Source organism: Poecilia latipinna, unplaced genomic scaffold, assembly GCF_001443285.1.
Source record: "Poecilia latipinna isolate Pla-1442-1.1 unplaced genomic scaffold, P_latipinna-1.0 Scaffold2282, whole genome shotgun sequence".
Taxonomy (NCBI): domain Eukaryota; kingdom Metazoa; phylum Chordata; class Actinopteri; order Cyprinodontiformes; family Poeciliidae; genus Poecilia; species Poecilia latipinna.
Genome location: NW_015114898.1, coordinates 27,544 through 53,887, shown reverse-complemented (window position 1 = coordinate 53,887; position 26,344 = coordinate 27,544). Strand labels below are relative to the sequence as shown.

At 37.2% G+C, this 26,344-nt stretch overlaps 2 protein-coding genes and 1 long non-coding RNA gene across 3 annotated transcripts in view; 1 reads left to right on the top strand and 2 right to left on the bottom strand.

Annotated features, from left to right (window-relative positions):
• Window positions 1-5,003: 5,003 nt before the first annotated feature.
• LOC106937133 (uncharacterized) lies at window positions 5,004-7,272 on the bottom strand. Its single transcript, XR_001422323.1, has 3 exons — window positions 7,166-7,272; window positions 5,278-5,471; window positions 5,004-5,102 (listed from the first exon to the last, which is right to left on the bottom strand). It is a non-coding gene; the product is annotated as an uncharacterized LOC106937133 (long non-coding RNA).
• Window positions 7,273-12,262: 4,990 nt separating this feature from the next.
• tmem175 (transmembrane protein 175) lies at window positions 12,263-20,133 on the top strand. Its single transcript, XM_015018487.1, has 10 exons — window positions 12,263-12,536; window positions 13,897-13,935; window positions 14,049-14,146; window positions 14,229-14,280; window positions 14,389-14,424; window positions 14,495-14,578; window positions 15,094-15,258; window positions 16,144-16,222; window positions 16,290-16,425; window positions 17,221-20,133. Exons 1-10 carry the CDS (start codon window positions 12,333-12,335, stop codon window positions 17,891-17,893), a joined length of 1,566 nt encoding a protein of 521 aa, XP_014873973.1. The 5' UTR covers window positions 12,263-12,332; the 3' UTR covers window positions 17,894-20,133.
• Window positions 20,134-23,064: 2,931 nt separating this feature from the next.
• The window catches only part of LOC106937130 (phosphatidate cytidylyltransferase 1-like), a gene marked incomplete at its 5' end in the record, with an annotated part of 18,333 nt that continues 15,053 nt past the window's right edge, over window positions 23,065-26,344 (bottom strand). The window contains 2 exons of the mRNA XM_015018486.1: window positions 23,065-24,364; window positions 24,461-24,564. Of these exons, the coding sequence (XP_014873972.1) occupies window positions 24,229-24,364; window positions 24,461-24,564 (240 nt within the window). The remainder of the gene's footprint in view (window positions 24,365-24,460; window positions 24,565-26,344) is intronic.

Below are 26,344 nucleotides of genomic sequence, written 5' to 3'. Positions count from 1 at the left end.
TTCAGGTCTGACTGACAGCAGAGGGACCGTCCGTCTGGCCGCTTTCCCAACCAGCACGACTAATGGGAGCCTAATTGATCTCCATATATTACTGAAAAGATCATAAATAGTTTAAAATGAATTTTATTTAGCTAATTTCTGAATTATTTAAGACAAAAATGTTACTACAGAGGAGTTTGTTTTCTTTAAATCATCATTTAATCATGTCTGAAATCAAAACCTTCAGATGCCTGATCTCACACAAGTTCATAGTTTAAGGTGGAATTAGAAAAATACCACCTTATATAACTGTCTGTGCATCTAATCTAGTGAAGGTTGTCATTTAATATCCCAGAAGTTAGTGCTGCCTTTTCAAAGAACTGCGAAGGTTTTAATATCTTTGGTTTATGCAATGCGTGAAGAGCAGATTGGGATGAAGCCTGATGGATTGGCAATCACTCGCCAGCTGAGGATTATAACCCATAGGAATAAATCTGAATGTGTCCATCATCTGGAGTTACGCAATCAGCCCCAGTTTCCCAGACAACACAACTGCTTAAATGCTTACAGGGTTTTGCATAAGTCTTTATACCTCAATATATCTAGAAATCAGATATTGAATAAAAATCTAGATCGGTGACGACGTACCTGATCCATAAGAGCAGATCTATTCAGTCATATTACTGGAAAACACTGTAAATATCCAAAATAAACAAATCGACAAATTCAGTGGAGCTGGTGGAAAACACAAAACAAACTTTTCAGATTTTTATTATATCAGTTTTCACAATTAAACTATTTGTGATGCAAAATAAAACCCCAATGGATATGATTACTTTTGAAATTCACTCAGTGTACAGAGTGTGTTGGTAGCATCTATTCTTTATTTTTATAACTCTGAATTTTGCTGAAATCTTCTCTTACTTTGGGTTATTTAGAAAGTTTATTTGTAGGGTTAGGTTAGGGTTTAATTTTGTTTCTTTGTTTTTGTTATTTACTTTTCAAAGTTAGACAGTAAGAAAATGTTTGTTTTTTAAACAAGAGCAGGAAACAATGGAAAGTTTGATTTTTGTCATTTGCTTGCCAAACTGGAAAAATAAACCATGAAAAGCAACCTTGATGTTATTTGGACACTGGACGTCTTTCACCTGCATTTGAAACTCCCCCACAGTGCAGCAGTGGCTCATCAATTAAACTTTTAATATAATTTTTGGTTTGACAATCACCATTACCCAGTTTATATACCGAAGTAATTCTCAAGCTGTGTGATTATCTTTGTTTTCAGAGTTAAAATGTGCACAAAACCTTTGTTTTTGATAAATAGTTCACATTGAAAACATTTCTGTAGAAGTCATGTCATAGAAATCCATTCAGCATTGCTACAAGCATGAAAAAGGCATAAAAAGCTGACAGCAGCACGGCTGGAAATGAAGCGAAAGTCCTCTAATACAAAGTCAGGTATGATCTGATGCCTTCTGACAATTTAAACGCCACTAGGCATCAATCTCTACATCACTGACACTAATATCCAAGAGATTTTACAGCCTGTCCCCAACATGTCAACCAAAATGGCGGCTTCTCTTTGGGTCGTTGTGGCAGCAAAGTGAAATGAAAAAAATAAATCTGTAATCATCATATCCTTCACAAAAACAAAAATTAAAGAATACTGCCGCCTTTTGGCAAAAATAAGAACTAATATGGAACAAAATAGATTAAGATAATACATACGCCTGCCACTAATGATTATTTTAGTTATCGATTAATCGGGGAAAAAACTATTTGGCACATTCTGTAAATTTCTCATCGAATCGCTTAGCTATTCTTATACAATATTATAAAGACATAAAAAGGATGGAAATTAAATAATTCAGTTTTTTTTTTAAATAAGAAAACATTTTATTGCCTAAAGTGTAATAAAATTTTGTGTGCCTTCATAGCAAAGCCATCTGTAGCTAAAAATACTTCTAAAAGTCCATCTTTCTGTATTTCTTTTGACATCAATACAGTGTAAAGCTAATCTGCCAAATATTTTTTAATAACCAACTTAATAGATAGCAAAATGTGATTATTTTAAATGGGTGAAGTTAAAATATGCCACTTGAGGAGTTCTAGGTATATAAAAATGTCAAAAGGGTTTTTCCCCCCACCCCATCTTAAATTTTAGAAATATGCCTATTTTACAGTTTTGTGTTAATTAGTGCTTTTAGTGAGTTGTACTTTCAGTAAATTTCATTTTATCAGTCTGTATACTCGAGTTAATGATTACAAAACTGCTTGACCACCATTTTAAATAATCGACTCATCAAGCTGTTGCATTGCTTTCACAAATCACAAACTTGTTTTTCTATATTCTGCAATCAGTGTAGATTAATCTAGACGAGTTTTGTCAACAGCAGCAGCATGTCTGTGGCACACTGACCCAAATACAGAAGGACAGTTTGACTCTTGGCCATTTCTTACTTGATGCCACTTTCTGGCAACATCACAGTCACCATCTTTAAGCCATGAACTCAGACATTGTGCTATAAAAGGAAGAACTTCTGAGCTCGTTTAACACAAACAGCGCCTTCTGTAGGAAATTTACAATAAGGATAATAACAGAAGATGAAAAAAAACGCGTTTAATCCACCTGTAAGCAGCATGAAGTTGACACGCAACACAACATATGAACAAACCCTCTGCTGATTCTCAGAAATAACGAACAGTGACTTAAATTATTATTAGGGAGAATCTGTTCAGCTCACACCTGACAGCACCGGATTAATGATGCATGAAGGCTGCGGGACTTTAAAAACAAACCGGCGCATCCTTACCTCAAACAGAGGAGGAGTCCTCTTGTTGGGAAGTGCGCATCCCAGTAATTCAGCCAGAAACTTCGCCATGTAGCAGTGAGAAGTGAAATTTCCCTTTAGTAGTGAAGCTTTATCAAATTAAAAACTCCTATTTTCCTAAAGGCATCACCTTTCTGTCTTCGTCACCAGCTTCCCGAGCGAAACGGGGAAGTTCCGTCCGATAAAAGGAGCGAAATTCCGGCTTAAACATCCGCAGAACGCCCGGTGGATGTGGAGCTTTATAATCTTTACTCCCACCGCCAAAATAATCTGACGTTTATTCTCGAAAATAAATCAGAAGGCGGCGACAGAGGGAGGTGTGGGCGGGACAACGAGCTGCAGGTGGTTTTCAGCGACAGGTGTTTGTTTTAGCAGATGATGATGGACAGGGCCGGCCAGAGACTTTTGGAGGGGCTGGTGCTCAGAGTTAAAAATGGGCACTCTGAGCAAGATTTTAAAACACCTTAACTAACTAACACAACAATAACAAATAACAACCCATATTGGCCAAGAATCACGTCTTCAAATTCAAAAATACTTTATTGATCTTAAAGAAAGTGATCGTGTTAACCTGAGACTTTAGGCAGCAGCTGCATTTCCAATAACCATGAAACTGCAAATAGATTACAAAAACAAATTGGCTTAATGGAAACAGTTTTCAAACGCAACAATTTCAATAACCTGTTTTTTGATAAAAAGTTTTTACTAATAGTGTAACTGGGCTTTATTTTACCAATATTAGAGATGGGTTTGTTAAAATTTATACAAATTAATTTTGTTTAGTCAAAAAAGTTGTTTTTCCTGACATTTATTGGTGTCAGATGTGCAGATTGAATGTTTTTTATTTCTACCAGTTTCCTCAGCAACAGCAATGAGAAATTTCTCCAGAAACCTTTCGCTATTTAGCCAAGTTTAATGAAAGGGTGTTTTTGGGTAAAACGTCAATGTTTGCACCCTACTTACTGTGAAATTTTAAAAGACAGTAAAATAACAGAAACAAGATTTAGTTTCTGCTCTAACAGTTTCAGTTTAAGAAAACAAAACTTTCTCAGTGAAAACCTGAGAAAGTTTTGTCCTAAAAATGACAGAAAGTTTCCAGCAGGTCCCGGTGGTGGAGGGCCAGGTTTCTGAACTCCAAACAAAACTACTGCAAGGGCTGCAAAAGCTGCAGAGTTTCAAGCAAGAGGAGTCTGTTCTTAATATGCAAACACTCTTCAGCTGTGTCCTTATTCTGTCAGCATGTTTCGGTTTTCCTCCTCAAACCCTCAGCATTTCTGTCTCTTACTTCCTCTGGAAAAATGGAGACTGATGCTTGTTCTGGGCTTTGTTAAAAAAAAAAAAACGTCTGAGGTTAAAATTGATGCAATGTGCATTACAATGTAGTGATTTTGCTTCATATGTTTGTTGGTTTGTGTTTAGTGTCAAAATTTCATGTTTTTCCATGATTGTTTCCTATATTTGAGCATTTGAGATTATTGTCCATGTATGTATGATCACTTTGTTTCCTTTGCATTAAATTTGCTACTTATTTGCATCTCATTTAAAGGTTTTGGGTGTTATTTTTCCTATTGTTTCTAATAGTCTGTTTTAAGTCAGTAATTCCTTAATATTAATGAAAAAGTGCTACTTTAAGCGGCAAATTATTTCACTTATAACAAAACATTTTATGTAAGGGGAAAATAGAACTAGAACTGTTTCATCAATATTAAGGAATTATTTACTTAAAACAAGCTCACATATTTTTCTCAGAAGTTACTTGTAAATTAGGTTTGTCTTATTTCAAGTGTGTTAAGAAATTTTCACTAGAAGCTAGACCAAAAATACATGGTAAGGCTTTGTGTTTTTGCAGTGTAACAACTCATAAAAATAAAAAATAAAAACATAATTCTACATTTAATTCATTATCAAACTGGTCTTAAATGCGAACAAAACATTTTCCACCACTAAATGTAGAAGCTACACTTGAATTCACAAAGTGGGTTCAGATTTTTGAAAAAACAGAATTAGAACTGGTCTTTAAGGAGCTGTTGTAAAGAAAATGTGATGATAAAACAACAAGTTGAAGCTGCAGATCTGATAATAGGCGCTAATTTAGGTCAAACACACACACACACACTCCTACATAAAGCTCCCTGTTCGCTGCAGCAGCTGCCTAATGTTGCATCAAAGCCCTGTCTCTGATGGAGAGTGTTTTTCCTCTTTATTACACTCCGCGGCTCTGATGGAACTTCATCACGAGCCGAGCCTCCACTCCATCATCCGTCCCATAAACGGCTTCATGGCTCCGCAGAGCTGGAGACGCAGACAGAGAGAGAGAGAGAGTGGGGGAAATAAACGAGATGAAATAAAGGAGGAGATAGCGGCTGTGTTCTCTCTGCACTGCAGCAAAGGCACTGTGGGTGATTTATCCGTCAGCTGGCTCAGGGGCAAGCTGAGTCTCACCATTAGTAAATGAGTCCTAACTCACCCCGACAGCAGAAAACATATTTCCTGTAGCCGTGTGGAGCTGAAGCCAAAATTCAGCTGCCCCCTCTGTCTCTCTCTGAAGCTGGCTTCACAGAGAAGATCCGACTTTCCTCCAGAGATAAGAAACAGACTCCTTTGTGCTGCGAATGCATCAGCGCAGGATTTCCATTTGAAAGGCAGACCCTCCTGTGGCCTCTCCTCACAGTCAGACCATATCAAAGAAGAAATGTCAAACCCAGAATTATCATCCTACAGTCACAGGTTCATTCTTTTATCTTCCCAAAATGTTTTTTATAATAATATTTAAAGGTGCATTATTATGTAAAATCAAAGTTTTTGAGCTTTACATCTTGTTATGTTATTTCCTCATCAAAAACAAACCTGGATTGTTGCTTTGATTCTTTAATAAATATTTGAGAAATCCTTTAATCTCCATGGCAACCATTCAGCTGTGCAAAACACATGGGTGGACTTAGCTCCGCCTTCAAGACGCAGCTCATCCTCACAGCTGCAGCTTTCAGGTTTCAGAGCTTCTGCCTCCACCGTTACTCCCCCACTCAGCTCCTACAGACTAGCCAGCAGCAATTAGCAAACAACTGATCAGCTGATCTCATTATTGGAGCTACCTCTCAGTGAAACGCTGGTAGAAATGTTGTTAAAGGGTTAATAGAGGAGCCATTTGTGATGACTTCCTGAAGGTGGAGTTTCAGAAAGAGCAGGAGCTTCTTAAAGAGACAGAGGCCCAATATAAAGATGTTAAATTATGAAGTCAAATTTCTTTTAGGACATATTGGATATACATATTTCATTCTTATAACTGAAGTTAACACAGATACTTGATTGTAGCTATAAATGGCACTGTGTCCCTGGAAAACACTTAATACTCCTGCTTTAATGATATTTATGTTTTGTCCAGTTTCTAGTGCGAATATCTTGCTTGAAATGAATAGCTTTTCAGGAAGATACAGGAGCTTATTTTAAGGCAATAATTTCTTAATATTGATTTTAAAAAGCACTGGCAGGTCATTTAACTCCAAAGACCCGTGTTAGTCCTGGACTGAGAGACTCTTTAGTTTTGTTTGCAAGCTAGAAGAGAAAATAACTTTTATTCAATTTCTATCTGTTAGTTATTTGTGGTAATGTTGATTGTTGTGCACTATCCTAACAAATTAAATTAGAAACACGAACTTCAAAAGGAGAATCATATTATTCTCCTAGAAATAAACAAGTCTTCCTTCCTGTTTTTTTAGTGAGAAGTTGCAATGTGAAGGAAATATTTCCTTACAACCAATATAACACCTCCATACTCTCAAATCTGTAAATAAATCATTAGATATTTGGGGGAAAATGCTTTCTTGCAAGAATTTTCAGCAAACATCACATCTCACATTTGCTCATGTAAGATGATAACTGTTATGTTTCTAATTGATGCTCTGCGGTCGGCTCGGTCTTTCATCACTTTTATCTCTCTGTCCATTCTGTCGACTCCACAGCCAGCCAATTAACTCTGGAGCAGTCCACAAAGGACTCGGGTCATTTTCACTGCAGTCCTGTTGATAATAAATCAAACGGCAGCTTTGCTCATGGATTCTGGAAGGTTTTGGTTCACAGATGTGAGATTACACTGCAAAAACACAAAATCTTACCAAGTTTCTTTTTTGTCTAGGTCCTAGTGCAAATATCTTATTTCAGTTGAAATAAGGCAAACTAACTATATCTTGCTGGAAAGTTACTTCTTAGTTAGTTAGACCAGATGATTTAGGCAAAAAAAAAAACAAAATGACATAAGCCATCATTTTAGAAATGTGATGATCTGTAAGAGGTACTCTATATAAATCCCAGTTAAAGCCGTGCTTTTTAACTTCAATTATTACAGAAAAGTAACTTACCTTTTGATCCAGAGCACCTCTAACTGAATAAAGTAGGTCAAGTTGACGTTACCTCCCGTTCCAATCTGTGATCTGTGGAGAAGCGTGTAATTGCTCTGTAATCTTAACTCGACTCGTTCAGTATGACGAGTCTGAGCTGCAGGCCTCATTAACTGAAGGTAAACCGCAGCCCTCCAATATCCGGGCTTTGCACTCTCATCAGATGGATAAGATGTGATCAGCTGGATGGCAAGGGCCAGCTGGTGAACGGGCCGCAGAAAGGACAACGATAAGCACTCAGGATGTCATCAGCAGAGGGCATTAGGCAGGATTTTCCTATCAGACGGTGTAAAATGCAAAACCTGAATATCTGGGTTAAGACACAGTCCTGGGGATATTCAGGAAGAAAATCCTCAAGACCTTTAAAACTGGTAACATGAGGGGTGGGGAGGGTTAAAAATTGGGTCAGTTGTCTCCTTAAAGGGCAGAGTCATGAGTCACTCTGTTGTTTTCAACCTTCTGCTGTTTGTGTGTCTTATTCAACACACAAACTGGATTTTTTGTCTGCAAAATATGACTAAAACTATGTTTTGTGTGTTTAAAAGTACTTTTTACAATTACATTTGCAGTGAAATGGTGTTGCTATATCAATAAAGTGAATTAAAACTGTCACTGTGCTGTGATAGTATGTTATGAAAAGATCAACATCCTCTTCCTCCTCTCTGAGCTTCTACTGCCAACTGAAGAAATGCAACAGTCTTGACCAAAAACAACCAATCAGAGCCAGGAGGCGGGTCGTAGTGCTGTCTATCAACCTCGTGTACTCCCTCATAAATGTGCTAATGGTGGAGAAACAACTGGACTTACAGAAAAACTGTTTATCCGCCGTCAGATGTGGCTATGCTAACTAGCCTTAGCATGAATGTTAAGCTGCAGCTTAGCAGAGAGAAAGAGTGATTGACAGTGCTAAAACCCGCCTCCTGGCTCTGATTGGTTGTTTCTAGTTAGCACTGGAAGAAGCAGAGGAGATCAGTTTTTCCCACACATTATCAGTCTCATATTATACTGTCATGACAAAGTGATAATTTCAATAAATATTTACAAAACATTCCTTTATCCTGTTTTGTAGAATAATAAAAGCACAACATAGTTTGTTAAATTAAACACATCAGTTGATTCTACACAACATAAACTTGAAGCATGGTGTCCAAAAGCTTTCTATTTGTAATGTTTTCCCTTTAAACTAAATATTTCTCTTCAGATCAGGAGCCAGAATGAAGCTGCATTAGTGGGCAGGCCGTTGCGTAACGCTGATGCAGTAGATTGTGGATTTGACGGTTTAAATCTGAACTGCAGACAGCAGATTAAATCAGGTTTATTTTAGCAACGTCGTCCTGCTGCCACACATCAGAACTGTGAGAAATCCCTCTGCACTTCATTGAGCTGTTTCACCATTTGCTTCTCGTTGATAATCTTGTAAACACAACAGAGTATTTTAACATCTTAATGCATTAATGTAGATCTGTTTATAAGCAAATACCATGAATTTAGTTTTTTTTTGTTTTTTTTTGTTAATTTATTTTCATATATGTCACTTTAAATGCAGAAAACGGATTCTCTTGGGGATCCATCTGTTGGCGAACCTCAGTGTCATCTCATCACTCGTTGCGGTTGCATGTCTGCATCCTCCTGACCTCTGACCCCCTCAGAGATTGCTCTTCAGCCCATCATGGTGTCACTCCTGATCCTGTGATATTGTTGTCCTCAGACATCCTAGCTCTGTCCTGCAGACATGAGAGCTGCTGCCTTAATCAGACGTGACAGCAGAAGAGTCGGCCTTCACAACCTTCCTGTCTGGATTTGCAACTCATCACCGTGGGGTAATAACTCCTGTCAGACGCCACTGAAGCCGCTCTCTTCATTTACCTGAAGAAGGCTTCACTGACTTCACTTCAGATAGGAGTTTAAAAAACTGATACACCATCAATAAATCCATCTGGGTGCAGCATGTGCAGGAAGACAATACAAATAAATCAGTCCAATCCTGAAATAGCTGCATAGCTGCAGCAAGGGGTGTCCAAAGTGTGGCCCGGGGCCCATTTGTGGTACCTCCACTGAAAAACATAAAATCTTACCAAGTATTTTTTGTCTAATTTTAAAGCAAATATTTATTACACTTGAAGTTAGACAAAACTAACTTATGAGAACTGTTTAGCGAGCTGGTTTTAAGTCAGTAATCCCTTAAAATTTAAAATAAACTACCAATTTCTCTAGCAGATTATTTAATTTACAATAAGACATTTTTCCCATGTTAAAGTGAGATAATCTGCGAGTGGAAATATCACTTTTTCATCAATATTAAGGAATTATTTATTTAAAACCAGCTGCTATATCTTGTTGAGTTGTTACTTGTAAGTTAATTTTGTCTTATTAATGAATTTTGTGACCTGCCAGCAGCTTAAAAACACATGGAAACCACTGATGTACAGTTTTTCCACCCAACTGAGAAAAAGACATGTTGAGGCTCCGCCCACCTTCATTTCAGTCTGCTGAGTTTACAGTTTGCGCTGCAGCAGCCCAGATGTTATTGATGCGTCTGTCTGCAATCTGGCAGCGCAGGCGACGGAGGTCAATCCCATTACACCTGGCGTGTTCTGTGTCAACACGTCTCAGTCTGAGCTGAGGATGGAGGAGGATGAGAAGGAGCGGAGGAGGAGGACAAGCATGATTGCTCTGTGCTGAGATGAGAAAGCCTTGCTCTCCTTTGATCAGAGTCGCTCCGTGTTCATCACTTTGACCGGCTGCACTGCAAAAACACAAAGTCTTACCAAGTAATTTTGGTCTAGTTTCTTACTACACGTGAAATTATACAGAACTACCTTACAAGTGAGTTTTCTGCAAGGTATAGGAGCTTGTTTTTAGTAACTAACTCCATAATATTTATGAAAATATGACAGTGTTTCAGAGATGTTGTATATAGAAAAAAATGAGTAAATTTCCACCAAAAAAACTGATTAATCTCAGAAAGTTTGTAGAAAAAACAATGACATTTCAGAGTTTCAGAAGTTGAAAATTTGCATGTGGAAATTCAAAAATTTCCAAGTTTTATTTCTTGAAAATTTATGAGAAAAACTTGTAATTTTCAAGATTGTTCTCTGACATTTTCTAGAAATATTGTTGAAATTTCTGAGTTTCAAAAAATACCTAGAAAAAAATCTAAAATTTTTAGATCAATCTCAGAATTTTTCTTGAAAAAAAATTGACAAAATTAGTTTAAAGTATCAACATGTCTCTATAAAACAAAACTGACCTCAACATATCTATTTTAGATTCAATACATTTTTATTTGATTTTTATGGAAAATGACATCAGAAAGTACTGAGCAGCCTGTTGATTTCATTTTTAAAATATATATTTTTTTACATTAACAGTTTTATTTTTGCATATATTGCAAGAAAATGAGTATAAAAAAGTACTAAAGCTAGCATAAAAAAAAACCTTTTCATTGTTAAATGGCTCAGTTACTTGACATGTTTACTGAAGAGCCAGAGTGAAGGATCTGGAGGAAACCTTTTATTTATTTTAGTCAATTAGCTGCTTATGACATCATTTTGAGACATTAAATTTTTGTTTTTCTTTACCTGCAGCACCAAAATCTTTACATTTTTAATATTATTAAACATTTTTGAGATGCAGATCTTTGTAGAAACACACTGACATCAGTAGTGATTTAAACTGAACAACCATGATGTTAAAATCAGGCTTTATAAGTGAAGCTGAAGTTTTTCTAGCCCATTAGATCTTGGGAATTAACCAGAGAGATCCACAGTTTTGTTTTTCCAGACATTAATAAGGAAGTAGAGAAATTAATGAGCCACACATTCAAGCCTTATTACCCAGGGGTCTTTGCTGTGACACGTCCCACTCCCACTGGCTGCTGTGCTGTTCAGTCAAACAGAAAAACCACTGTTGACATAAACTTCTTCTTGCTTCTTATTTCATCGTAGCTGGTTAAAAACAACTCCTCTGAGAAAAATGTAAGACAAGGATTTGCTATGAAACAGTTTTTAATTAGTAAGTTGTGTTTCATGCAAAGCAGAATTATTTTTCTGTTTTGTTTGGGAGTCTAGATGTGTTTTAGGATTACACCAGTTACATCTGACAACTCACAGTTCAGTGAACCCAGTGTTATCTCTTCATACTGCTTGTGATGAGAAAACTGGATACAAATATTAACATACTGATTAGAAAAAAGATTGCATTTTTGCATGGATGGATGAACGGCTTGTGTTGTATTAGCATGAAAAACTGGCACAAATTTGCTTGATTGAGCTTCAGGGAGGAAGTTTGGCAGCCCAAGGCATCGCTTTAGGATCTGACAGCAAAAGACCTAAAGACACTTTGAGAGAAAAAAATAATACAAATTTTATTATTTTATTAGGCATGTGCCTAAAGGCTTCAGCTCTGTTTCTGTGAACATAAGTTTACTAAAACAGGATGTGGGGAAGCAGGAAAGCACAGCCAGAAGAACAACAATCACGAGATACATAATAGATTTAGTAACTTTCTGTTACAGTTTATAATAATATCTGATTTTTATGACCTGTTATTCCTCTCAGGTTGGGATGTCGAACTCATTTTCATTTCAGGCCACATGAAGATCATGAATGTCACTATGGTCTGATATCGCCCCCTTGAGGCGAAATAGTTTCATGTCCAATAGTTCTAAAAATAATTAAATTATTATTAATAATAATAATAATAATAATAATAATAATAATAATAATAATAATAATAATAATAATAATAATAATAATAATAATAAAATTATTTTTCTAATAGAATAACAAATATTTGTAAAGTGTTTAAGAAATTTCACTTTTCTGGCCACATATTTGAAAAATCAGTTAAAATATACCATTTAATTCGATTTGAATAAACCAGAGAAACCCAGATAAAAAAAAATTAAAATAATTAAAATTTAAAAAAAAAAAACGGGAAAACTGAAACAGCAAATTTAACAATTTCCCCGGCAGAGTGACTCCTCTTGTTGAATGAACGATCTCCGAAGGGAACCGGAAACACCCGCTCCTCTACTTCCTGCTTCCTCGGTCCGCCCACAGTCAGCTGTTACTCGGGTGATTGCAAACATCTGCCCGTCCTCCGTGGTCCCGCAGCTCCGTCCAGGATGGGGGAGAACGACGACAGCGACATTATCGAGCACCACGTCGAGGAGGAGATGGAGAAGAAAGCGGCCAGGATCCGCGGCCTGTCCTCCCCGCTGCTGGATAGCCTCAGTCCGTCCGAGAGAGAGGGCCACAGCAGCACCCAGTCCTCCCACAGGCTGCTGGCCTACAGCGATGCCCTCATCTCCATCATTGCCACAGTCATGGTGAGAAATCCCGCAGCAGATTCACCTTAATTCACAGTGTCCAAAAGTGCGGCCCGAGGGCCATTTGCGACCCTCTGAAAGATTGTGTGCGGCCCCTGACCTAAACGCAAGCATAGGGGGTTGATGCAGATGGACACTTTTTCATTCTGTCGATTAACATTTTTAAGAGATAACATATTATTAAAAAAAGAATATTAATACATTCCCATTTATTAACGCCGTTTTTGCAGTCATCTTAGCTTTGGAGTATCTGCAACCACAAGCATCAACCTACTTTTACTCAAACACAATAAAAGAAATATATATATAGTTTGTTTTAAAATACTTTTTATGGCCCAAAAGTGCATCCAACTTAATGATTTTAACCATATGGCAAAAAGTTTGAACATCATTGGATTAATTAGACTAAATTAAGCCCCATTTGTTGTTTAATTTAAAAAGAGGTAATTTATTATAGATTTTAAAATAATCAGAATGTCTTTTAACTTCTAATCAATAATCTACATTTTGTAATGTAAATAATTGATTTCTCTGAGTCGCTCTCAATCAGAGATGCCCAATTTCTCTGAGGGTCTCTTCAAAACAAAAAAACAAGCATAGGTGACAAAAAATTTGACTTTCTTTTAGTGTTGTCGTTTGACCTCCATCCAGCAGAGGGCGCTGGATGGAGCTGTTGATACAGAAACAAAGATGGCGGGACCATACCATAACAGGAAAGAGAAACGGTCAGAAACCATTATTATTCAGTCAGTATTTAATTCAGCAAGGACAGAAAATAATGTTAAATTTATTTTTTTTTTTTTTAGTTCAGCATATGATGAAATAATTTGCTAAAGTTACCAGAAAAAAATTGTTTTAAGGTTTGTCATCAAGATCTGATGTGACCAGCTGGGAAAGTCGCTGTGGTTCTTGATTACAAACAGAAACAGTTTGAACAATTGTTTCAGTTCTGCTGCTGATAATAATTTGATGCTGATGTGTCCAATGATTAAATATTTACTTAATTGTAAAACTGATACCAAAATATAACTTCACTAGATGTTAAATATTCCTCATTTTAGCACAGCAGGAAGACTGCTTTCTCATAAAATTACTACTTTAGTGCCTTAATAGTTATTCTCTTAATATTGTGACTTTATTTTTGTCATTTTAAAACACAAAATTCCCTCCAGGACTGGAGTTGGTACCCCTAAAATAGGCAAATTATGCAGAAAGGTCCTTCGTTTAGTGAAAATGTTATTGGAGAAACTGAAGCATCGTCCTCTTGGCAAAAACCATTACCAATTATTATAGTTACTTTAATTATTATTACATATTAAATCTGACGGACATATCTTCTAATCCTGACTCTTATTTACAGATATTGCCGGTTGCCCACACCAAAGTGGAAGATAACGAGGTAAACCTTATTATTATCTTGATTGATCTTTATTATACATTTAAATCATGTTTGTTACAGGTTTCTGTCTGAAAAGTTCTCTATAAAAAATATTGATTGATTGGTTTGTGCAGGAGTTGAGGGAGAGCGTTCAGCTGCTGCTAACGACGAAGATCGCCGTTTACCTGATGACCTTCCTGATCGTGACGGTTGCCTGGGCCGCCCATATCAGGCACTTACTTTCTCTGTTCAGATTTCTTTTTATCACTCAGATTTTTTTCCAGGTTTCCTTATTTGGTCTTTGATTTTGGCAGGTTATTCCAGGTCATTGTTCACATTGACGATTGCCTCGCTCTGCTTAACCTTGTGAGTACAGCCTCAGGTTTGTTGACGTCTTTATTTTTTGTTTTTCTACCAGACCCTCTCTAAGTTTCACATTTCCCTTTTTTTGTTCTGCTTTCTGTTCTAATTCAGGCCTGCATGATGCTGATAACCTTCCTGCCGTACACTGTGAGTACCAGACTGGTTCTGAATGCGTTTACATTTGAATAAATAGATTCATTTTCCTTCTGCTTTGCAGTTTTCTTTAATGGCGACCTTCCCTGAGAACGTCCTCGGGATTTTACTCTTCTGTGGTTGTGTGATGGTGATCGGGGTGATTCAGGTCAGGAAGCGTTTCCTCGTCCTTTACGTCAGATATCGGCCCGGTCCCAATTCTCACAACCGTAATCTTGGAAATATGGCAATGTTCACAAAAAAAAATTAGTTTTCAAATGTAAAGTATTAAAATAGTTTTGGTTTCATTCTACTGGACGTGTGGATACGTTGAATTTTGTTCGTTTTCAACATATTTGAACATCCAAATATCTCCACCATTGACTTTGAAAGGAAAAATATCTTACCTGTATATATAAAATTGATTTATTTTGTTGCAGTTGTAGTTTTAGCAGCATAAATCCTGAAACTGTGACCAATCGCGCCATTTTGGATGTCGAAGTTCTCAAATTTTTGCACGATTGTAACCTGATGACGCAAACCTTTATGTTCACTTTGACTGAGTCCACACTTCAGAGCGGCGTAGGGCGCAGCATAGGGCGCAGCGTGAGTTTTGGCACCGGGCCGTTTGCACCGTGTGTTCACTAACCCCCGACACGCTGACCCGATTCCTGCGTTTTCCAGTCGGTGATTGTGCTGTACGCCTTCAGCCGGCCCTTCCTGCTGAACGAACAGATCCAGATCTCAGAGAACCTGACCTACTATAAACATCACATCCTCAAGGTCATCATGAGGGTTCCCATCATGTGCTTCTTCGCCAGCATCTTCTCCTTCATCTTCTTCCAGCTGGTCAGCACCAAATCTGTCCCACTTAAACTGTTTTCACATGCAAGTGAAAAAAGATGGTGGTTAGTTAATAAGTTTTGCTGTTTTTAGAGACATTTGCAGACTTGCCCTGGATAAGTGTAGATGTAAAACGCTGCTGTGTTAATCAGATAATAATCAGACATTCATCTGATCTGACGGTTCTTAATCTGATTCCCATTAAATCTGGTAGAAAAAAATATTTTTAAACATTCTTGACTGGATCCGATCGGCGGTTTTCTTTAACCTTTCTAACAAAGTTACAGACGGCAGCTTCCACATTTACAAGAATAAAATTCAGAATTTTGAGTTTTAATGTCATACTTTTATAATTTGAAGAATAAGTCATAATTTTAAGATTTAAAGTTGTGATGTTAGAATTAAAGTCATAAGTTTGACTTTTTAAGTCTATTTTGAGTTCTATAGTCATAATATCAAGAGTAAAAGTCAATTACGAGTTTTAAAGTCAATTTCGAGAAGAAGTCAAAATGTTAGGGTTAAAAATAATTTTCAGAGTGAAAGTCATAATTTTGAGTTTTAAAGTTAGAATATTGCCTTTCAACGTCATAATTATGAAATACAAAATAATGTTTCTCTAAGGAAGTTTGCTTCATTAGAGATGACTCTGAAAGCCAAAATCAGGACTTTCTGTCTGATAATCCTGACTTTTAATGTCGTAATTATGAGTTTGAAAGTTAAAGTTATGACTTTGTTTCTCAAAATTCTGACTTTTAAACTCTTAATTATGACTTCCTGTGTGGCTTTTTTTTTTTTTTAATTTGTGGCAGGAATGGGTTTCCGTAGCCTCCCATGTTTCACCACCTTTCCATAAGTTATTGAGGTCGTTCTAATTTATGCCATGTCTTCCAGTCTTATGTTCTCCTAGCCATCGTCATCTTCCTGCCTTACATCTCCCAGAGCCTGAAGTGGTGCCGCAGCAAAGCCATCGGTAGGAACCCGGACCCACTGCCGCTCTGATGTCGCTTCCTTCCTCTCATGAGTCTCTTCTGCTTCAGGTCAGGTGGAGGAGACGCCGGACTCCATGTTGTTTTACACATACCTTCCCAACGAGCCGCTCAGCAAGGAGCGAGTCGAGGCTTTCAGCGACGGCGTTTATGCCATCGTAGCAACGCTTCTCATCTTAGACATATGGTATGCTCTGAAGCCAAACAGTATGTTCTACATATTTGTTGAAATGGTCATTATTTTGTGAAATGCTTAGTAAGAGACAAATAAATCCTGGCTTTTCAGAGTCTGGGCCCTAAACTGTAACATTCACTGCAACAACTCAAAATCTAGAAAGTAATTTTTGGTCTAGTTTCTAGTCCAAATATCTTACTAATGTCTCATTGTAAGGGTAGTTAGATATTTGCACTAGAAAATTACTTTAAGATTTTGTGTTTTTGTAGTGAGGAGGCGGGTCTTAATGCTGTCAATCACCCCATGTATCCAATGCAATTCAGTTTATTTATATAGAGAAAATTCATTACAAATGTCTTGTTTCCATTTAATGCTTTCCAATTAGTACACTAGCACAATTAAATATTCAAAGTAGATTAAAAGGTTTTTAAGGAAACCCTGGACCTAGCAGAGCTTGTTATGAATGCTAAGGCTAGTTAGCATAGCCACCGTTGACATCGAATAAGCAGTTTTTCTGTAACGGTAAGCTGTTTCTCCTCCATTAGCACATTTAGCAACGTGCTAATCTGTGTTCATGAGGTTGATTGACAGCACTAAGACCCGCCTCCTGGCTCTGATTGGTTATTTTTGGTTCAGTTCTTAAGACAGTGGAGGAGATCGACTTTTTATTTCACAGATTATCAGTGACAGTTTTAACAAATATGTTAAAAAAAAAGTCACTTCATCTTTACAAAATAATTTGTGACTTTAATGGCGTTCTGTTTAGTAGTAAAACAAAGTAACGTGTACTGGGCTCCATGGTTTCAGTGAGGACAACGTTCCGGACCCGGCGGTGGTGCAGAAGCAGTTTGGCGGCAGCCTGGTCGCCGCCCTGCAGGCCTACGGCCCGGAGTACCTCGCCTACTTCGGCTCCTTCGCCACTGTCGGCCTCCTCTGGTTCGTCCACCATTCCCTCTTCCTCCACGTCACCAAGGCGACACGCTTCATGGGCCTGCTGAACACCTTCTCTCTGGCGTTTGTTGGCGGTTTGCCGTTAGCCTACCAGCTAACGCACGAGTTCCCACGCAACTCGCAGAATGAACTCGAAGCCATTCAGATCAGCTGCGTGATCGTTTTCTTCGCCGGGATATTCCAGCTCTCCATCTGGGTGGTGGCGCTCTACAACGAGCAGGAAACCTTGCACCCTTACGTCTGGTATGGCGGACGGGAGCACGTGTTCATGCTAGCTAAGCTAGCTCTGTACCCCTGCGTCGCTTTGGGGACGTTTTTCCTGTCCTGCATCTTGAGTAAATTCAGCACCTCCATCTTCCATCTGATGGAGATCACGGTGCCTTTCGCCTTTCTTGTGCTGAGGCTCTTGGTGCGCATTGGGGTGGCGCTGCTTCGCTTCCTTTTCTGTCCCAACCGGTCCGATCTGACGACCATTGTGGACGATGAAGCGGACGAAACGCGAGTCCCGTTTAATGCTGTAGTTACCTAGAAGTTTCCTGACTGGCTCTGTGGAGTATTGCTGCTAAAAGGTTTGGCCACTGAAAGAAACCCCTGGTGGGTTTATATCCAGAGCAAAGTGGACAGAACCGTCCTCCTTTTCTATTAGTTGTTTGTTCATCTCTGGAGCACAGATGGGATTAAACGCTGAATGTGAAATCTGGATCCAAGATGTAAAGGAAGCTCTGATACTAATGCAGTTAGCCAAGATTCGTTCGTTCATTCATTCGTCTTTTCAGTTACCACCTGTGTGATTAGCGGCCGTTTTAACCAGAGGTGGGTAGTGTCCCCAAAAATTGTACACAACCAAGAGTAGTACAGCATATTTGTACTTAAGTAAAAGTAGAAAAATAACCGTCCAAGAAATACTTGAGTAACAATAAAAAGTACAGCATAGTAAAAGTACTCCAGTAAAGGTAGCCGGGTAAATGTAACCAGTTACAACCCATCTCTGGTTTTAGTGTTGTCACCATCCAGGCATCCAAATGTGATTCTCTTAGCATGTTCATATTTTTGTTTTATCTCAATCAGGATCTGAAGGTTAGATTGGGAATCTGTTTTCTCAGCCAAATTCTTTTCTTAAAGGTTTAGTTCAGATGATTAATGGTGAGATTATGAGATAGAAACCTACCTTTCCTTTGTATTTGGCAGAATTGTATTGTATTCAGTATAATTTGGGTCTCCTTTAATCAGAACTGCAGAAACTGAGTCATGACAGCCTTTTTTTGTATTATTTTGTTTAGCAAAGGCTGTTTCCTTACTGATCCATTTTGTTTTTGCGTAGGCTCAGTGAAGCTGGTTACAAAGAAAAAATAATGTTTTTTCTTTGTTCTGCTCCAGAGCAACGCACTGAATTTGGTCATTGCGGCTGCAGATCTGACATTTTTCAGATTGGAGATTTTGTCCAGGCCTGAAGCAAATGGAGGAATGTCTTTAGGAAGTTGGAAGGTCAGTCGGGGTTTCGTCAACAGCATCGGGGGCATCAGAGTCTGTAGTGGCGAAAGAGGATGAACCAAAGAGAAACTTTGGAAATATCTGGTTCAGAAATGTTCTGAGTCATGAGGCATTTGGTTTTGATTTTTTTGCCCCAATTCTTGGGAGCTATTAACTTCTGAGGGCCAAAATCATTAAGTTGGAAGGAGTTTTAGGCCACAAAATGTATGTTTTGTGCCTTTTTTTCAAGTTGATCCACTCAGTAATTAAATTTAAATCATTGTAGACAGAAAACGTAAAAACATTTTTGCACAGTTGCGTTAAGACAGTTACGCAGTTTTTTTTTTGCGTTTGATTGCAGAAACATGATAAATGAACGATGTTTTTTTGTACCTTTTTTCTTTAAGATATTTATCTCTAAACCACGTTTCTCTATAAGATGAAAAAGTGTCCATCTGTATCAACCTCCTGTGCTTGCAATGAGGTCAGGGGCCGCACAAAATCCTTCAGAGGGCCGCATAAGGCCCCCGCACCACACCTTGGACACCTCTACGGCAAATCTATTGTTTTGGTTTAAATGAAGTTGTCAAGATTTAAGGAAGATGCTAACTGCTCATAAGCTCTCCACAGAACCAAACTGGAAGCTTAGCGCACTTTAAAACCCGTACTGACAAAGTAGAGCCATAAAACTCGTCACTGCACTGTTTTATATTGATTTCGTACAAATTTAACAACTTATAAATCAGTTCAAATTAATATTTAATCAAAAACTAAACATCAAATGTTTCAGAGACAAAAACCGTGAGACATACGAAGGGTTTTTACTGTGTTGCATCAACACTGGAACTGGAAATGGTTCCCTCCTTTTTCCTGTAGTTTGTTTTTTTTATTTTCTTCCGTTTATTTTTCAAATCGATGGTTGTGGATTTGATAAAACAACTTAAAAAGGGATCCTGTATGTTTGTCCAGTAGGGGTCACTGTTATTTTAAATAAATAATGCTTAAACACCGACATTGTCATAAAAACCGTTTTAATACCAACTCCAGGTGGATTTAAAACCAACGTGCACTTTAATTAAAACCTATAAAATCGTGTTCATCTTTTTTTCTTTGTATTATTTTGTGTTAATTTGTTTGCAACCTGCACTGTTTTCCATTCAGATCATGTTGAGAAGAGACCTTTTCTTTTTTTCACTGAAGGACTGAAAAGCCGTTAAATGTTTGGTTTCAAAATGTTGACTTCCTAAATACAAATGTTTGTGGCACATCATGCAGATTAATAAAAATGAACTGTCAAGCTTTATTTTTGTGATTTGTCATCTGTAAGGTCACAATAAAATAGATGTTTGTTTTAAAGAAAAAATTTATTCATTTCATTACAGTAAACTGCTTCATATCATCTCTAAAACATCAGTGTTCACGTTACACCTTTGTTTTGCTCGGTTCCTTCAGCAGAAGATAAAGATTTGATCCGAAAGGCTAAATGCTGTCATTTCTGCAACCGATCGACCAAAACACACAAACTAAACCAGCAGTATAAAGTGCAGAACCTGAACGTTTGGGTCGCAACAGCTTTGTGCTTTCTGGTCTGTACATTTATGTCTGCATGACCGTTAGATCCATAAATTAAGTTAAAAAATAAAATAAAAATGAAACCTTGAGAGAGCCGCTGGAATTAAATAATTTTTTAGACTTGAGTTTGTCTTGTGGCTGTTAGAATCTGTCACTGTCGATTTAGGGTTTTTTTTGTTTGTTTTTAGACAATTTGGCCTCTGAATTTTCACATAAACTGCAAAAACTCAAAATCTTACCAAGTAATTTTGGTTTAGTTTCTAGTGCAAATATCTTACTAAAACCAACTTGTAAGAAACTTTTCAGTAAGATGGAATCATTGACTGAAAACAGGCTCTTATATCTTGCTAAAAAGTTACTTAAAATGTTAAGCTGCTCAAAGTCAAGGACTAATGTTTTCTGCACGTTTACACCTGCAAAATAGGGTTAATATTTTGTATTTTGCAAATAAATAGGGAATCCACTGTTACATTCAGAGCTAAGATTGGTTAGAAATCTTTAGATTAAATCACATTTTTACTATAACAACAAAAAAAAGCAATATAATTTTACCAAACCTTTGCAAAAAATAAAATAAAATCCTGACCTTTCCCTTTAAGCATCCCAGAGGCTCTCTGCAGATTCTGTAAAAATGAGCTTAAAAATGTGTAAAAATGTAAATAATAGTGTTGCAGATGTTGCTTCAGTGTCTGGAAACAGCAGCAGTTAGAGAACATTTCCAGCTGGTCCCGATAATCTCAGAGGAAAACACTCAGAACCGCTTAAACTAATAAATTAGAACCTTCAAGAAGAAAAACTGACGTGAATTAGCTCTCTGCTTTGGGGTGTTGTTACAGAGAGGGATCCGACTCGCTGGCGCCCCCCGGAGGTCCCCGGAAGGAATGAGCGTTGATCAAGCTTTGGTAAACATTTCTCCCCAGAGAGATCTGGCTTGGATGCGAGAGCGCGGTAACGCATCGTTTGACTCGACCCGAATGGTAAGCATGGAAACAGCATTTCTAATAAAACCTTCTAGTTTTTACAGATTCATGTTGATGCGTTTACTGTACAGAGAAAACAAACCGTACCGATGCTTCACACCATCTTACATTCATAATTTACTCTTATAAACATTGATTTGATGTAACCCTCCCTGCTCAAATCAATCTGATTTAACTGTCCCGCAGCATAACCCGCCTCCACCTTACAGTGCAACCACAGCTTAAAACAAAGGAAGCGCTAAGCTTTCATTAAAGGAACATTTCATGTTTAAAGTTGGATCAGAAGATAAATTCCTGTAAAGCTCACACAAAAGCATGTTTTGGTGGAAAAAAAAGTAAACTTAAAATGTGGCGCCAATATTTCCTCTAATTTAATTTCATCTGCAAAAAATAAAAACAAAATTCACATTTTGAAAAAAGTATAAGACAGCAAAATAGACAAAATAATAAAGTTGCTGGTTTTATGTATTCTGTTGTATAGGTGGAAGGTAAAACCATAAGATATGATTCAGATTTATTATATATTTTATTTAATTTAGATTTTAGAGTGAAACCAAAACTTAAACCAAATGAATATGAAATTCCTAAACTTTAGAAATCTGAACTTGACTACATTTTTCAGTAAAAGATCAAGTGAAAATTAAAGCTATCCTGTGATTTTCTTCTAATATGGGGGAAAATAAAGTAATTTTTGCTTGTTTATTAGCTAGTTATTTAGTTTAGAAATCTGTTATTTTTGCCTTTTCTCCAGGGTTGAAATGATTCAGTTATTAAACCTTCTACATATCATTCAGTGGCAACAGATGGAAGTACTGCTCAGAAACCACAACACATGCTGAACTCTCTATAAACTTTCTAATCCAACAGGGAGAAATATCTCCAATTCCCATTAAAAATGTTCCAACGGCAAAACAAAAGGCAAAAATTTTATTTTTGAGAAAAATAATTAGAGTAGGGACAACCGCCATCAGCTTCCAGTTTCCAAATTAATTAACTGAAGAAAAAAAACGTTGAATTTCTGAGAACTGAGCTGAGTGCTGCCACCTGCTGGTCAGGTCTTAAACTGCACATATTTCTCATTTACACGTTTCCTTAAAATCAATTCGTTAAACTGGGAAAACAAATAGATAATTTAATAAAATCTAATTATTTCAATTTGTCAAATAAAATATTTATACTAAAAAGGTAAGAAAATTTATTTTTTTGTTCTACCACATTTTTACTAGCATAAGATAAAATGTTTTAAGTATCAAGTAACAGTTCATACATGTAAGGGTTTTGCTTTATTTTTATTATTTTTTCCCCCATAAAATCCCCTTTTCTATTTGTTTTTACCTGATTAGCAACAATTATTTCATGTTGCACTTCAGCACAGGAATCTTTAAACAATAGAATAAATAATTTTATATGAATTTAACATATAATGATTAAGTTTTACATCAAATCACTTCAAGTACCCGTTTTATTTTTTAAATATATACAAATAGTATTTATTTTAACCAAGTAAACCTGTTACATATTTACTCTCCTATAATTTTCAATGCAACTAATAAATAAATTTAAATGCCCAGCAGAAACTGAATAAAAAATTAATTTTAAAAAATGGCAATTATTCAGATTAGTAGATTGATTTATAAATATTTAATTTTTATTAAATGCAGTGCTGTTATTTTTTTTGTCTGTATGTAACGGTGGTTTGTAAATAAAGATTTTAATCCACAAGTCACAGTAATTACAGCATCAGTTCAGCCTCCTTATTGTTCACTAACAGTTTTATAATGCAGTGTTACAGTTTAAATGCTTAAAACAATATTTTACCATAAAATAAAAAGTAATTCATCAGTGAATTTGGGAGAAAATGTAAACCTTAACGCTGTGTGAGCTTTACAGGTGTTGCTAGGAAGATTTTAAAACGTTATTTTAAAACAGTTAATCTATTTTGTTTATGTTCAGATAAGCTACTCGGGTTTAGATTAAAGCTTGCAGCGCTGATCTCCTAATCCCACTGTGACTCCTAATCTTTTCCATCCTTTTCTTGAAGTAAAGCTTTATAAACATCACCGTCTCTAAATAACCTCAGCTTAAACCTACATGGCTGCCTGTTAAAGATAAACTTTGTTCATGCTAAAAGGAAATTATCTCTTTAGTTGCATATCATTTCTCACAGCTTAAAATGTTTTTTGTTTCTTTTCCCACAGCAAATCTCTAAGTAAATATATATATTAGGTATTTGTTCAGCTAAATATTTACGTATATTTCTGTACAATATATTTTTTCAAGTGTCAGGTGTGCAGATGATGATCTACGATCTGCGCCTGCAGTCGATCCGTTTCCACCAACGTTTGGTTAGAAACCTAAAAGCTACCAGTGGAAGGAGATGGAGGCAGCGCCGCCGCTGCATGCGTCGCTGCATGCGCCGCCGCCGCTGCATGCGTCGCTGCATGCGCCGCCGCTGCATGCATGCTACATGTGTGGATGTGCAGAGCGGAGTCCGTGAACCAGTCCGTTCTGCTGGTGGAAGCTTCTCTTAAGAGTTCATGTCAGAAAAGTCAGTGCAAAGTTCACCGTTCTCAGACAATCCAAACTCCTCCTCGTCCTCCTTCGCCGGCGCTGGAAAAGCGAGCGAAGGCGGTCAAAAGCAAACTGGCGGCAGCAACTCCTGGGTTTGGTTTGGTACATTTTTTTTCTTCCCCCTCCAGAGTCGCCTCAAATCTAGAAGGTTGATGATGGATCTAGGAGTAACACACAGTACAGTCCAAAGGTGTGTGTGTGTGTGTGTGTGTGTGTGTGTGTGTGTTCGTACTAGCTAAGGGAACCGCCTCACACACTTCCTGAGCGGGTTTCACTCGGCCTGGATGGCCGGCAGCGGCAGCAGGCCTCTCTCCTTCAGCTGGGAGTGCAGGATGTGGAAGATGCTGAGCTGCTGCTCCGGCTGCAGCGTCAGCAGCTGCTGCAGCACTTTACTGGGGTTCGGACCTCTGCAACACAAACGGCCCAGTCAAAGTAACACAGTGTAGAGAGAGCCCAACAAACGTAGCGACAACGCTGGAAAAGACATTATCCTTGCTGCCCACCTGACGAAGCTGGCGATGTAGACGTGAGTGAAAGTCGCCATCAGGTACTGACAGTCGAAGCGGTCCATGATGCCGCCGTGGCCCGGGATGGTGTTGGCGAAATCCTGAGAGAACAGAGCATTCCATGACTTTTCCATGACTCTCCATGACCTTCGATATAATTCCCATGACCCTCGTACAACAGGTTCGTAAAAGTGAAGGACTAACTCCACCAAGCTGAAAAACAGCAAACGTGTAAAAGTTCCGGCAGAGAGGGAGAAAATATTCTTCTTTGCAGAATTGTTTTAATTCAGGCACATGGGAAATTAAGGTTTAGGCCAGACTTTGACTAGGTTCTCACTACGGTTCACTGAAGACCCAGTGTCAGAAAATGCTTTTAAACCAGTGGTGTCAAAACCTTTAGCTGAAAGTCCTCTGGAGCCAAAATGTGTCTTTTCACCCCAATTAAAAACACAAAAATAAATTTAAACAGGGGCTACAAGAAGGGGACCATCACTTCAGACCCAGAATTCCAGCAACAGCTCACACAGCTGGACTTGGCCTCAGGAGCTCATCCGTAGCACTGTGACTAAACAGGCTCACTGCTATAGAGACGGTTGAACGTCATGCACAATCCCACTGACGATTATAAGCTTCGCACATGTGGTTCTCACTCACGGTCAGAAATAAAATTAAAAAATAAATAAATAAAGAGAGGGGGTGATTGTTTATTTCTAGAAGTTTTTCAACCTTCATACTAAGGATTTTAATTCACACTGAAAAATTCTGATAAATAATTTTATGTAAGCAAAATAAGAATAATCACAGGAAATATGTATTCTTCCCACAATGCATTGGGAGACTTCTCTCTGCGCCTGTTAGTGAGACTACTGACCGACTCCTCTGGCTGGGCCCCGTTGCCATGGTAATTAATTAATTATCTGCCCCTGTGCTGGCTCTCTCTGTATGCTGGAGTCAGAGTTTCTAATTCTAATTTAATCTAATAAATTATATTAATTTAATAGTTATTAAATTACAACTGTTATTATAATGTAATACTATTATTATTGCTATTGTTTTTAATAATAGCACTATTATTATTATTATAAAAACAATAGCAATAATAATACTAAATTATGACTTTATATTATATTATTTCTACTATCATTAGAAATAGTAACAATAATAATTATCAATATAAGTAATACTAATATTATTTATTATATTGATACTTTTTTATTATTATTGTCATTCACAATAATTATGATTAATTATAATAATCATTTTAGTATAATACTTAGCAATATAATAATTATTATATTACTAAGTATCATATTAATTATTATATAGTTGTATATTGATTAAAATACTAATATATTATTATTCATATTAATGCTATTATCATTAAAAAACAACAGCAATAATAATGTTAAATTATAACTTTGTTATTATATTGCTATTACTATTTTTATCAATAGTAATAATTTTCAATATAATAAATAATTATTATTTATTATATTGATTAACGTAATATAGTATTATTGTTATTATTACTACTAATAATTATGATTGAAGTTGAGCTTTTAGACTCAGCGGTCTCTTTTTCATCACCAAGTTCTCCAGCCGGGGAAGTTTCCTCTCTGAGATTGGCCAAATCGTCCCCAAGGACAGATCTCTTTTGGGTACGGTCTTCCAAAGTCGCTTTTGTTAGCGCAGAAGTTGAGGTTTTACACTCAGCAGTTTTCCGTGGTTTGCTTCCTTGTCGATGAAGGATTGAAAAGAAAGTCATCAAACTCATTGTACTCAGTAGTGTCGTCCTTATGACTAGTTATATCAAATTTGATCCCTGGAAGCAGTTTGTTAAAAACTTTCCTCACTCCAGTGTTGATCAAATATCCAGCACCA